The 13,743-nt window shown below is 38.8% G+C and overlaps 1 protein-coding gene across 2 annotated transcripts in view; it reads right to left on the bottom strand.

Annotated features, from left to right (window-relative positions):
* Nucleotides 1–13,743, bottom strand: part of LOC150089768 (macrophage mannose receptor 1-like) — a 121,590-nt gene that overhangs the window by 104,776 nt on the left and 3,071 nt on the right. For both annotated transcript variants that reach the window (XM_090389646.1, XM_090389647.1), the window contains exons 2-3: nucleotides 4,744–4,881; nucleotides 27–149 (exon numbers count right to left, since the gene is read on the bottom strand). In XM_090389646.1, coding sequence (XP_090245772.1) covers nucleotides 27–149; nucleotides 4,744–4,881 — 261 coding nt within the window. The remainder of the gene's footprint in view (nucleotides 1–26; nucleotides 150–4,743; nucleotides 4,882–13,743) is intronic.

Genomic DNA, 13,743 nt, shown 5'->3' with positions numbered 1-13,743 from the left:
ATGTGAAATATAACTGATATACCCACTTTGCTCTTCCAAACTGTGAATTGAAGCCAAAGTTCCGCCGAACCTTGCACACCTCTTAAGAGAATTTTCCCAACTTTCTTTTAGAAGTTCATCAAACCCAAGGACAATAAAGCATTTATTTTCTGAAAAGAGATAAATCAAAAAAATTATTTAGTTTATAAAATACCTTCGTTTAGTTAGGTATATGTTACTGTAAAAGCCTAAAATCCAATGATCAATCAATCCTAGGATCAATTCACTTTGGTAAAAATCCCTAAATTCGGAGATTTTCCGCTCTGATACGACAAATCCTAAGATTTTTCAGTTCGCATTGATAAAAGCCCAAAATAGCAAGCACGAAAGATCAAATGATTCATTCATTTTTCCTATGGCGAGTAATATACTCACTATATTCCGAATATAGTGAATATTTCATGCAAACAGTCATGCGGGGATATGAGATATATCCCTTAAGGCCTTGTTTAAAAATCGGAAAAGTGAATGAAGCAGGAAATTATCATTGCTTCCCTTTTCGCACTGTCACCAACCAACTGGGATAGTGGAATATGTTCTTCCTATATCGTTGTTCAAAAATCGAAAAGTGATAATCGGACAGCGCGTAAAGCGAAGCAGTGACACTTTCTTGGCTCATTCACTTCTTCGATTTTCGAACTTTCACGAGGGGAAGATACTGTATGTTTGTTATCCCCAAAAAAGTTTCACCACACTCAGAGGCCTAATATAGAGTACTTCAATAATTAGTAAACTCAGAGGCCTAATATAGAGTACTTCAACGCTAATTAGTAAATCCTAACTTTAATCGCCCTTATTTAATAACTCAGGCGGCTAAAGCCCGAAATAAACACAATATTTGGGTCTATTTAAGTAAATCTTAGAATTCACCAGATTTCGGGCTTTTCCAGTAATATATAAAGTTTTAAACAAATTATATTCTTAGAGTAATCGCCCACGTTTAACCAAATACCATTAGCAAAAGAAACTAATACGGTATAATCTTTAAATACTTGTTTATGGACGCGTAAAAATTAGAAGTCGATCATGGGAAATTTATGAATGTACACATTTAAGGCATGAATACGTTTTAATAATTATTTCCACGCTTTTCTTCTTTCATTATTTTCAATGCCAAGTTCTACACTTGATGTGCTTTCACTGGTTTATGTGTTTTTAATTTAACTCAGCTATGACTGTGTTATATAATTCACATAAAAATGTTTCTTTAAAAAAGCTGTTTCCGTTAGCCATACATGTATTTCTAGAACTGCATTAAAACTCTTTTAAAGATCATTATTTCTTTTCTTAAGGGATCGTCTGGTTAGCTGCTTTGAATGTGCCCTCGCGGTAGCCCTGTGAATGTAAGCATCGTTCTTTCCACACTGGGTGGAAAAGGCCAGGGTTTGAATCCCGTCAATGCGTTGAGGAATTTGACTAAGTTAGTCGGTCTGAAGAAAAGGTGGCATGTGGCTTTTTCCCCCGGAAACTCGGGTTTTTGTCCATCAAAATAGAACCGACAAGAGAACACATACTGTACCAAGCTCATGTTCCTCTCTCGCACCAGATGCCAAAAAACTGTGGGAGATGAAGGTTGATATATGAAGTAAAAATTAAAAAATATTTACCTGCCTGGATCTGCGTACTTACTCTTTCAGAGGGACACTACCTGTGACAACAATCTCGTTGGAATAAGCAGTCACGATGAACACATGTAGTCAAAGGATTTCAGATGGGCTCTCGAAACCTTATTGGCGCTTCAGAGGATATTGGTGTTTCAGGTCGCTCTCCTGCTCAGGCATTGCTTGAGAAACATAAAGGAACTGGTATGAAGTGCGTTTTGGATAATGAAGATAATAAATGTAGATTTAAAGTTTTTCTTGACTCTTCATTTGCAGTTGATATCTCTTCAGTTCTGCCCCCATAAGTCTGTTTGTTGGTCTTTGGGAACAGGAGAAGAAATTAGATTTAGAAGGTGCAGCATGTCAGGATGGAGTAAAGGGTTCAAGTGAACGAAATGATTATGGTGACACCTTACCTGCGCAAGGCGGAGTAAAGATTTCAAAATGACTGAGTGATTATACCATGTCTACAGCTTGCGTTTCCTTAAAGGCATGTCCTCTTATGGAAGCTGGTATTACGGAGAGTAAAAACAAGTTCTCATGAAAACTTTGAGAGCTTAGAGCTGATGTAAGCGGATGTGAAAGGCAGTCCGATTATTCAAATTGGGCTTGCAGCTTAAGATGGACTACAATCCTTGATTAAAAAAGACTTCTTCAGCCGTGGCGGCGTCTTCTTCACCCTCTCCAAGGGCTGATGGACAGGTTTCTGCAACAGTTGAGTCTCAAAATTCTACTAAATCAGTTTAGAGCGTTTGGAACATTCTAATGAGATTTTTGCAGACTCTATTGAAGAGAAGAATGAACCTATTGAAAGAGCGCAAGACAACTTTAGCTCCATCTGCTGATATAGAACAGGTGAGTACACCATTAAAAGGACGCAAGACAAGTGTAGTGCCATCTATTGACATAGATCAGGTCAGTTAACGGTCACCATTAAATTAAATCAAATTCAAATTATTGTATTAGGGTCACTCGTAATTCATTACATAAACCCATATTTTGTCTGTAAATTGAATGTGTTCTCTGGTAGATTTGCCTGTTTATCTGGACGAAAAAACCCAGTTTCTGAGGGAAAAGTAACTATTAAAAGAACGTGAGCTCAGTAAACCAAGAAAATTGTTCAGTGATTCTTTATGTAGTCACAATAATGATTTTCGGAATTCAGTTACTTCCGCTACGTTTGTGAAAGTTGAAAATACTGTGAAACCTGTTTGTACTGCTGAAATTAAGCGTATTGTGTTGGAGGAATCTGGGTCATCGCTACGTACATTGGAAGTGAGGAGGATTAAGGAGTGTATAAGAGAAGTCAGATAATCACGGAGGTGAGTACTTTTAAGGATGTTCAGTTACTTAAACCAATGTACGTTTAAAAAAAAATCTCTGTGACATTGTCTCTCTTTGAGGCCACAGAGAATTCTCTCTGTGGCTTCAAAGGCTTAGTCACAGAGACCTCTCTGTGACTAAGCCTTTGAGGCCATAACCTCGAATTATTGTTGTTGATGTGAATCGAGATATTGAAGAGTACGACTTATTGATGCACGCCTTATATGAGCGGAATTTCTTGAGTATGGCCTTGAAGAGGAGTTTGCTTATGAATGTAAAGTTTGTTTCTCAATAGTAGATATCATAATAATAGAAATTGCATATTGACTGTCAGTTTTAGATTACGGGATTTCTTAGCGCGTTCTAATCATATTTACTTGAGTTATAAACGTCACAAGTTCAAGACGCATTATTTAACTACAATGTGCTATAGGTGTCTTTACTATGGACATACGGCAGGACGTTGTTAGGTAAAGAAAATAGTTTGTTCTCATTGTGCAAGTAGTGGATAAGAACATGAAGCCTACTTGTGTGAATTGCTCAGCTATGAATCTTTCTTCGTCGCATTCTGTTCGAAACACTTTGTTCCCATCGTTCCAGAACGCGCTCCAGTTGGTCAGGAGCAGGGCAGAGACTTAATTTTTGCTTAAGGATACATGGACTTACTGATTGCTGTTGCTTTAAACTCTGTACTGAGTTTGTTTTCCTCTCCTATTTCTTTCTTTCTTTCTTTTTTTGCTGTCTTTTTTCTTTCCTGGTCTTGCCATTTTTTTATTTTTCTCTATTTCTTTATTTGGTATTATCAGTACGCAGAAAGTGAATCGCTGGCCTGCTCTACGTGCCAGGGATGGTTGTTGTTGTTGAGTTTAATGACATATAGGCTGCTAGGGCCATATTGTGTCTTTCCCAGGGATGGGAGCCAACTAGTGGCAGTATATGTTTGACATCTGTACAGTACTGTATATAGATGGCGGGTGGCAGGAAAAGGTTGCCAGAAAAGCTGGCTGGGACCACCTAGTTTAATAAATAAATAAAAAAAAATACAGAATAAACAATTTATAGGCATAATCTCAACTGCAGAAACAGCAGCAGATAGAAGGCAAAATAGAGAAATCTTAAATTTGAGCTTACTTTGGTGTGTAGTTCGGTGAGCATTATCGCTAGCGTAGAGAAAGGGAGAATGGAAACTTATCTGTTCCACTGATAGTTCCTTGTCTGTAATGGTACTTATTTCAAAGTGTTGTTCTCAAATAAGTACATTTTTAGCGATTCATTTGCTAACAGAACTTCAAGAAAAACAGACGGAATTACTTCAGAGAACGAGCACACGATGATAGCAGGATTCTGGTATAAGAAGCAAGTTATCGAGGACTCGCCTACACTTCACTTGCATTCATATTCAACAGATGGCTATGTTTCCTTATGTTAGCACGATAGTATTTCCATTTTTCAGTGTAATGTTTTGAAATATCGAACCACGTCTATTTTTGTACAGAGAAAATGAACAACTATTGCTTAAAATGAATACTAGGAAATGAAAAACTATTGCTTAAACTTAGGAATTTTGTAGAGTTCTACTACAAACCATTCCTAGGGCAGAAGAGCACACCGATATGAAAATGTGCATATGTAAGGCATTTATTAGTTATCAATTTTTGAAGAAGCTAATTGGTGTATATTTTGAAACTGGGACTACAAATGAATTGCTACAAATAAATTTCTTGATAATAAAAACAATAATCTAATGATTCTAATAAAAGATAAATAACATTGAACTTACCAAATTCGTGCCATCCAGGAGGACAATTTTTGGGATATGGAGTTTTTGATGATTCAGTTGTTGGTGATATTGTCGTGAACGAGTTGGAATCCTTGCATCTAAGTGCAGTTCTCATATTACATTGTTTATCATCCAATCCTTATATAAATTTAAACGAAAAGAAAAATTATTATCAAAGTCATGGAAATATAAAGGTTTTATGGTAATATACATTGTGCTGCCACTTTATTAGGTACATCTATCTAATAGCGTGTTGAGCTTCCTTTAGCCTTCAAAACAGCCTGAATTCGTCTAGGCATGGATTTAACAAGATGCAGAAAACGTTGTGCAGGAATGGAGTACCATGCAGTGCCTTGAGATTCGTGCCTTGAATCTATGGGTATCAATAGAGCCAAGAAAACATTCCCCACACCATAACACTGCCCCCACCACCTTGCACAGTAGTCGTCAGACATGACAGGTCCATGAATTCATGTTGTTTTCGTCAAATTCTGAGCCTTCCATCAACATGATGCACCAGGAACTTCGATTCGTCAGACCAAGCAACTTTTTTCCAATCCTCGATAGTCCAGTGCTTGTTGCTGTGCCCATACGAGGTGTGCTATCTTGTTCTTCATTGATAACAAAGATACGCGATGTGGCCGTCGGCTGTTATAATCCATTCGCGACAAAGTACTACTATTGGTCCGTTGCGATATTTTGTTCTGCGCACCAAGGTTGTATTCTGACGTGTTGTGCGACATTGTGGCCCGTCTGTTTGCTTGCACAGTTCTAGCCATCCTCCTCTGACCTCTCTCATCAATAAACGATTTTCTTCCACAGGAGTGCCGTTGAGAGGATGTTTTCTGTTCGTTGCACCATTCTCGATACACCCTTGAAACTGTGGTGCTTGAAAAGTTCAGGAGAACTGCCGTTTCAGAGATGCTTTGTCCAACACGTCTTGCACATACTACCATGCCACGTTCGAAGTCCGTTAGACCACTCTTTTTTCCCCATCCTTGCTACGGTTTGTACTCTTAAGTGATACTAGAAAGGTTGTTCTGCTGCATTTATATCCACAACTGCGGTCATGTGACTTTCAATATTGTGGGGCAAACCATTTGTGTGCACAGCAGGGGTGTACTTAATAAAGTGACAGCACAGTATATAATAAAAAGGCAATATAATATAAAGGTAATGTAATGGAAATATAAACCAAATAATAATAAGTATTATAATTATTATTCTTAAATTCTTCCGCATACACACGATATCTACAAACTGCACAATTGTCTTTTCAACACGAATCAGTGTACTGAAAAGGCTATGTGGACTTCTAAAGTTTGTGCATTGATATAGACGGTTTCAATTACAGTCATGAGCCAAAATATTATGACCACCCATGTCTCGATGAGTGGAAGCATCCCACAGTGCATAGGAGTCACCGACCGGCACAGCATATATAGTGACGAGACGGTAGTGCCTGTCAGTTCTTCAGTATGAAGTCCCTGCAATGGGGAAAGGAAAAGACCTAGCGGAATTTCAGACTGGGAATTATTTGCGATGCTAGGAAGGCGGGGCCCAGCATCTCAGCAACGCAGGCATTGTTGGCTGTTCGAGGGCTGAATTAGTAATGAGTGTGGCGGAAAGATGCACAGAGAAATGTTTCCGAGCACCCCATCCAGGGGACGTTCTTACAGATATGCCTACAGGGAAGGTGACCTGTTCATGTACCCATGTTCAAGGATCATCATCGACACCTCCGCTTGTAGTGGGCACGGAAGCACCATTTCAGAACACTGGACGACTGAAAAAGAGTCGCCTGGTTTGATGAATCAACATTCTGGCTCCATTACTCCGATGGATAGGTGCGTATTCGACAGCGAGCATGTGAACAGCTGCAACCAGACTGCACAGTTGAACGAAAACAGGCCGGCGGCAATGCTATCATGTGTTCATGGATATCACCAGGTCTCCTCATCACCACTGAACACGCCAGATCCTACGTCGACATTGTTTCGGACCAAGTTTTTTCCTACATGGTAACCGTATATCCAGATGACATTAGACTCTTTCAACAAGACAATCCCCCCCCCCCGAGCCACCAAATTCCATCGAACATTTGTGGAATGCAGTGCTTGTAAAGTTTGCGCCAGTGCCTCCGTTGCCGAACGCCGGGACGTTTTTCTATCCAACTGGTCCAGGATATCTGAGGATACTTCCCGAGGTTTCGTAGAGTCGATGCCATGCCGGGTGCAAGCGGTTATTGTTGTTCGCGGTTTTATGGCGCAAAAGCTGCTTCAGCTATATTCCGCTTGTGCAAGGGTTACACGGCGAAAGGCAGCTCAACACTCTATTAGGTAGTTGGTCATAATGTTTTGGCACTTGAGGTACAATGTTTTTCATCGCTTTGTAACAAAATGTTTCTTTATTTTTATAAATTTATAGTCTGTTGCAGAATAGCTTCATCCATAATCAAAGAATACCTTTGACATCTATACTTCTCCTCATATTTCACATAAAGTTCTTTTAAACAGTGTAGAACAGCAGCTCAGGTTGGGTTCTGTGGCTGCTAGAACAGTAGCTCAGGTTCGGTTCTGTTTGTGATATATAGAGAAACTTTTCCAGTAGAGATAAAGATGTACAAGAGGGGTTTAAAAAATTGTATTTACCTAAAAGTAGTTGTGATAGAAATATGATTTTCTTCTTTTTTTTTTTTTTTTTGCTTGATACCTTGAAATCTGTAGAGCAACCATGCAAATTTTGGTTTCGACCTGGCAATTCTTCTTTTTTTCTTTTTTTTTTTTTGCTTTTCAGCGCTGAATGAAATGAAGTATCACGATGGATAAAGTGGAATACAAATCAGTGATTCGGTTCCTCTTTCTGCCAGGAAAAAACACCCAAAACAGTCCATAAAGAAATTGTCGTTGTTTATAGAGAGGACTGCCCAGATTATAGTGTTGTCGCACATTGGTACAGTACTGCCTCGCAATTCGACTATAATCCGTCGCCGAATTAGAGTCGAATTGCGAATTTGTCGAATTCCGGGTCAATATTTTCCATATAAGTTTATGGAAAATTGATTAATTCGCTGTCGGAGAAAAATACACAATATTATTGACTTTACTATATTCTACAATATAACAAACGAAATTACAAAATACATAATGAGTACATACATTTCATTGAGCCTTAGATGTTGGAAGGATGTTTTATTTATCTTGTTCTACCCTTTCTCTTCTCCTCTTGGCTTGAATGGGGATGAGGAATTGATCAAGGGTGGGCTGTCTCTCCCTCTTTTTCAAGATAGCCTTGAAGTGATGCATAGTAGTGTTGTTAAACAAGTCTGTCATTCTAGTTAAAACAGCAGTGTTGGGGTGCCATTTTAAACAAGCAGACTGCACCTTCTCCCAATGGAATAAAATTTCTGTAATGTCAGCTGTTGGCATCGGCCCTTTTTCCCTGTGTTCTTCTTCTTCTTCAAGTTAAATTTCCTTTTCTCTCTCTTTTGCTTCCTGTTCGCCGAGTGTTTTGAGTTCTTCCACGGTTGGTTCGTCATCGTGATCCTCCACAAGCTCTTCCACATTAGCCTCATCAACTTCTCCTATGTCGAGGTTCTCCGCAGTCGAAATGATTTCTCGCATGGCCGCAGTTGCTTCTGATTCTTCAGCGGCTTGGACTGCATTGTTGTCATCCCGAAAAAAGGAAGGAACGAGTTTCTTCCATGATGCACGAAGGGTCCTCTGTGTCACTCCCTCCCACGCAGTTTTAATAAAGGAAATGGCGTGAAGAATATTGAACTCAGTCTTCCAGAACTCCTTCAGTGTCTTATCAGAAGAATGAGTCAAGTCAAAATGCTGTGAAAACAAAGCCTTGGTGTAAAGTTTTTTAAAACAGACAATTACTTCTTGATCCATGGGTTTGATCAGTGATGTGGTGTTTGTAGGCAAAAACTGTACTTTGATGAAATCAAAGTCAATTTCAAGAATGTTTACCAAGTCTTGGGGGTGGGCACTAGCATTGTCAAGAATCAGCAGTGCTTTCAAAGGTAAATTGTTGTCAATGAGGAATTTTTTTACGTTCGGGGAAAACTCCTCAAAAACCCAATCTTTGAAGACTTTCTAGTCTATCCAGGCTTTTGCATTGGATCTCCACATCACTGGCAGTTTGGACTTGATGATTTTCTTCCCAAAGCAGCGAGGATTTTTAGAGTGGTAAACGAGAAGTGGCTTTACTTTAAAGTCTCCGCTTGCATTTGCTGCCAATAACAAGGTAAGCCTATCTGTCATAGGCTTAACCACAGGACCGGATCAGTCCGTGTCCTCTTAAGATACAGTAGATCCTGGCTGCCTCCATGTGGCTAGGGATGGGAGTGAGGGGCTGTGACACAAACCTGCCACAGCCCCCTACTGCTAAATGCCAGGTGCCGGCTAACACACAACGCAAACACAACACTAATGCACACCTAATTACATATTTCATCTATCAGATGCATTTTTTTTTTTTTTTTTTTTGTTTGTTTGTTTTGTGTTAAATATATACGTGAAATTTTGATGCTCTTTTAAGTTCTTTTCTAAGCCGGCAACTTGGCAAAAAGCCTAACAAACGGCGGATATAGGGGAAACCCTGGAAGCCGCTAATAACTTACAAATACACTTTATCTGTATACATGTCGCGAATGGATATATATGTGAGAATGTATATAAATTGTATATAAATCTTGTATCATGTATATATAAATGGATGTATATAAATCTTGAGAATGTATATAGAATTGTGTGTATAAATAAATGTAAAAAAAATGTAAATGTCATAGGCTCACTTAGGGCCAAATTATATGAGAGAGGGTTGGAGACAGATCCTTTCTGTACATGTGGCGAGCAGGAGACTTGGATGCATGTAATTTTTTTATGTCGGGAGTATAAAGACCAAAGGCGGATTTTGATGGCGCATATTCCTGACTTATCATTTGATACAGTGCATTTGCTTATTGCAAATCGTGGCTGTTTTAATTTATTTCAGGAGTTTTCAGCTGCTGTTTTTGCAAGAAGAACTGTTCTCAGAGCCTTTCTTCAGAAGCAAACCTAGTATCTTAATTGTCTTCATGGAGTTTCACTATTGGTTTCTGCATCTGGCTGGCGGCTGGGGTGCTGGACCTGATTCATGGTGTTGGGTCTGGTGCTCTGGTTGGTTGTCTTTTGTGCTGCAATCATGAATACTCCATTCTGGATTCTGCCGTGCTGGATCAGATTCATTGCGTCGGGTCTGGTGGTCTAAAGCGTCTATTATCCATGGCGTACAGTTGGAGATTGCTGGATAGTACCGTTATTGGTTTTGGAGGTTCCAGTGCATGTGAAACAGCAGCTGAGGAAATATTCAATTGAACTGTGATTTTTGAAGTTTATAGTTGTGCCATCCAGACTATTGAATATTATTGTTGTTTTATTATATATATATTTTTTTTTTTTATTATTATTTTTTTTTTTTACCCTGCTGGCTCCCTGGTATGGCCAACCCGGGGCGCGGGATTGCTGGCACTCACTGGTATTGCACTACCTCCAGTGGGTGCGGGATTTCAAGTGCGAATAGCGCTACAGTAAAATCAGACTCAAGTAATTTAACATACTTTTTAAGGACTGCTTTGTAAAGACTATATATTCCCAAGTTCTCAAGGTAGATTTGGGCTTATGCCTGGGAGCTACCCTGAATAAGAACACACTTGCACACACACATGAGAGTTTAATGTTTGTCAGAGCATATAATTATATGTAAATATATCTTGTATATAAATCATGTATATACTTTTATGTACATAATGTTGAGACTATATTGTGTGTAATTAATAAATGAATGAAATGAAAATGAAATGTCATAGGCTTATGTCCTGGGAGCGTCACTTCTTCTTGCGTGATGTATGTTCGATTTGGTAAGCGCTTCCAAAATAACCCAGTTTCATCCCCGTTAAAAATTTGCTGCGGCAAGTAGCCTTCCTTCATGATTAAATCTTCAAATTTTTTCACAAACTCTTCTGCAGCCTTTTTATCTGCACTAGCTGCTTCCCCATGTCTGAGAACACTATGGATACCTGTTCTACCTTTGTATCTGTGAAACCACCCACGACTTGCCTTGAATTCATCAGTGTGATCTGAGATACGTCCTGGAATTTTCTTCTGCAATTCTTCAAAAATTAACCTAGCCTTCTCACAGATCATTGCCTGAGTTACTGGATCTCCTTTCATCTGTCTTTCTCTAATCCAGGTAAGAAGCAGCTTTTCCATTTCTTCATTGATTAAAGATCTGTTTCTGTCAGAAATTTTCATTGCTCCAGCGAACACCCTAGCACCTATAATCTTGTCTCTTTGTTGCCAAAAAGTTGCCACGGTTGACCTAGGGACGCCATACTCTTGGGCTACATCTGTAATTGTTCTACCTTTCTGCACTTTTTCTATAATTTCTTTCTTCTTTTCTATGCTCAACCAAGTGTGTTTCTTTCCTGAATTATTCCGCTGTTCACTTCTCTTTGGACCCATTATCAAATTTCACTCAAAAAATAAATAACTGCCAAAGCACAAAATTTTTTACTTTATGAAAAATGCAGAATTATAAATAATTAGCACAAACAACTAGAGCAAACGTGAACTCAGACTACGGTTATTAACGAGATAATGTTGTCTCATAACTGAGGAAGAACTGACGGCATACCTGTAGCTATCTTTGAGGGCGGCTAACGTAGCTGAACGATTGAGGGATCTATTCCCGCTTTATCTCATTGGTTAAATGTTACTCTCGCTCTTTAATACCATTGGTAAAATGTATGAAGCAGCCGTCACTATTTAGTAACGTTAAACGCAGTTATGTAGTCCAGCAAAGAATTCTATCGTGCAATATCATGTAGCGTTTTCGCTGGCCCGCGAAATCCGACTGTCGAATAGCGGTACGTCGAATTGCGAGACTGTCGAATTGTGGTACGTCGAATTGCGAGGCACCACCTGTATAAACAATTCGAACGCGGAAGAACCTAACCTCATTGCGCGATGAAGAAATCCCAGGACGCCAGCAACTGTGGAAATGGAAGAGAGTGTTATAAAAATTGAGGCAATTGAGGAATCCTGGAAGATCGTCGTATTAGCATCAAAAAACTAATTACAAACTAGTGTAGATTCTGTGGAGTACATCATCCATCAATAGTTGCGTATGAGTAAAGTGTCTGCTAGATGGGTTCCTAGAATTCTGACCCCTTACCAGAAGAAGGAAAGGGCACAGTGTGCACATGAAATCTGTCGATGTGCCAGTAAAAAATTAAATATTGCTGTATCCTAATTATTCTCCCGACCTCGCACCCTCGTATTTCTTCCCCTTTCCTGCCCTGAAGTCCTTTCTTCGTGGAAAACCCCTTTCTGCTGATGATGAGGTGATTTCTCCTGCCGAGGTCCGAAGGACAGTCGAAGAAGGATTTCTACAAAACTGACCTGCAGAAGTCTATTGAGAGGTGGAAAAATGTGTAATTTTATCTAGTGACTCTGTTGAAAAAGTGTAATACATGGTATTTGTTTCAATCTTCTATCATAACTACTGGGTGAATATAAAATTTTCCGAACAGCCCACCACGTAATTATTTCGTTATATAAATCAATAGACCATATCTTGAAAAGAAGTCATCTCTCTTCCATTTCTTTCTTGAACATTCTCATCATCTAAAGAAGTAGTGGATATGACCAAGCAAATGGCAGAAGTTCCGGAATATGATGACCTTAACAAAGGTATAATTGCAGTTTAACAGTGTTTTCATTGGTAATTACTGTATCTATTAAAAATAAACTGATTTTACTGACATGATAAAAATAACCAGACGTAAGTAACAATAAGGTTTTCACCAGCAATGTGGCCGATGCATCACAAAGAAAAATTGTAAAGTAAAAAATTATATTTTCATGGTATTAAACTATTTGAGTGGCCACGTGCCAGTATATTTGTCCCTGCGTGTCATTGGTTTGCCATGGCTGAACTATGTAATCCGATATGAAGGTCTCTTAGCGTATAAAGGCTGCTAGGACAGCAGCTCATGGGGTTCTGTCAATACCTTTTTTGTGAAGGTTGGAAGTTTATCAAAAAATTTAGAGGGGTTGGGAAAATACTTGAAAGAAACTGATACATGAAGTGAGGGAAGTGACATTAATTACCTTATCTTTTTAGGCTGATTCTACATAAGCTTGCTCCCTTGCATCATTTTTCTCCTCACACAAATATTAATACTAATTAAATGAAAACTCCTGCTTGAGAAGCAAAAAAAAAAAAAAAAAAAATGATTCGTGGGTCGCATAGTTCTAGTGAAGGAGGAGGTGTCCTTGGCCGCATTCATTAAAGCATGCAGAGGGAATACCAAGAATTTTTAAGGTCAAGGCTGTCTCACAGATAGATGTTACGCTGAAACCTTGCAGTACAGTTCTCTTGTGATTTCTGTAACAGTTATATAATTCCATATTCAAACAGAACAATGATCAAACCTATATGATAATGTTCTCAGATAGCTTCTCTGCAGTTCGAATATGCACCCGTGGCTTAACAGGCTACGGAATGTGTGCTTTCAGTACTCTGAAATCTTTGCCAAGAGCGTTTACACAGTGTTCTCTTCGCCTGAAACTATCTGGATAAATTCATCTGTGATAATTAACTAACTCCCGTCCTTCCTGCCACTGGCTACTTCAAGCAAAGAGTTGAATGTGATCTTGTTTTGTATCCAATAACAAGGAATTATTCAGAGGGTTGTCTTTTATTGGACACAGCACGATTACAATTATATAATTAGAAAAAAGAGTTTGATAACATTCAAGATACGTTTGGACTTAAGGATGTTAAGCATATATAAGGTTAATTTTTCATGTGAAATTTATTCCATGCGAAAATATCTCGATAATTGTTCGTTCCTTTGGAAACTCAATGTTTCTGAGAGTGGTTCAAATATAATATGAAATGTTTCTTATCGGTGAGTTAAAAATATAGGAATGGGATGCAGCTATGGTG

Source organism: Mastigoproctus giganteus, chromosome 2 (genome assembly GCF_048544385.1).
Source record: "Mastigoproctus giganteus isolate SK-2022 chromosome 2, ASM4854438v1, whole genome shotgun sequence".
In the NCBI taxonomy this organism is placed as follows: domain Eukaryota; kingdom Metazoa; phylum Arthropoda; class Arachnida; order Uropygi; family Thelyphonidae; genus Mastigoproctus; species Mastigoproctus giganteus.
This window is presented reverse-complemented; position numbering and strand designations above follow the sequence as displayed.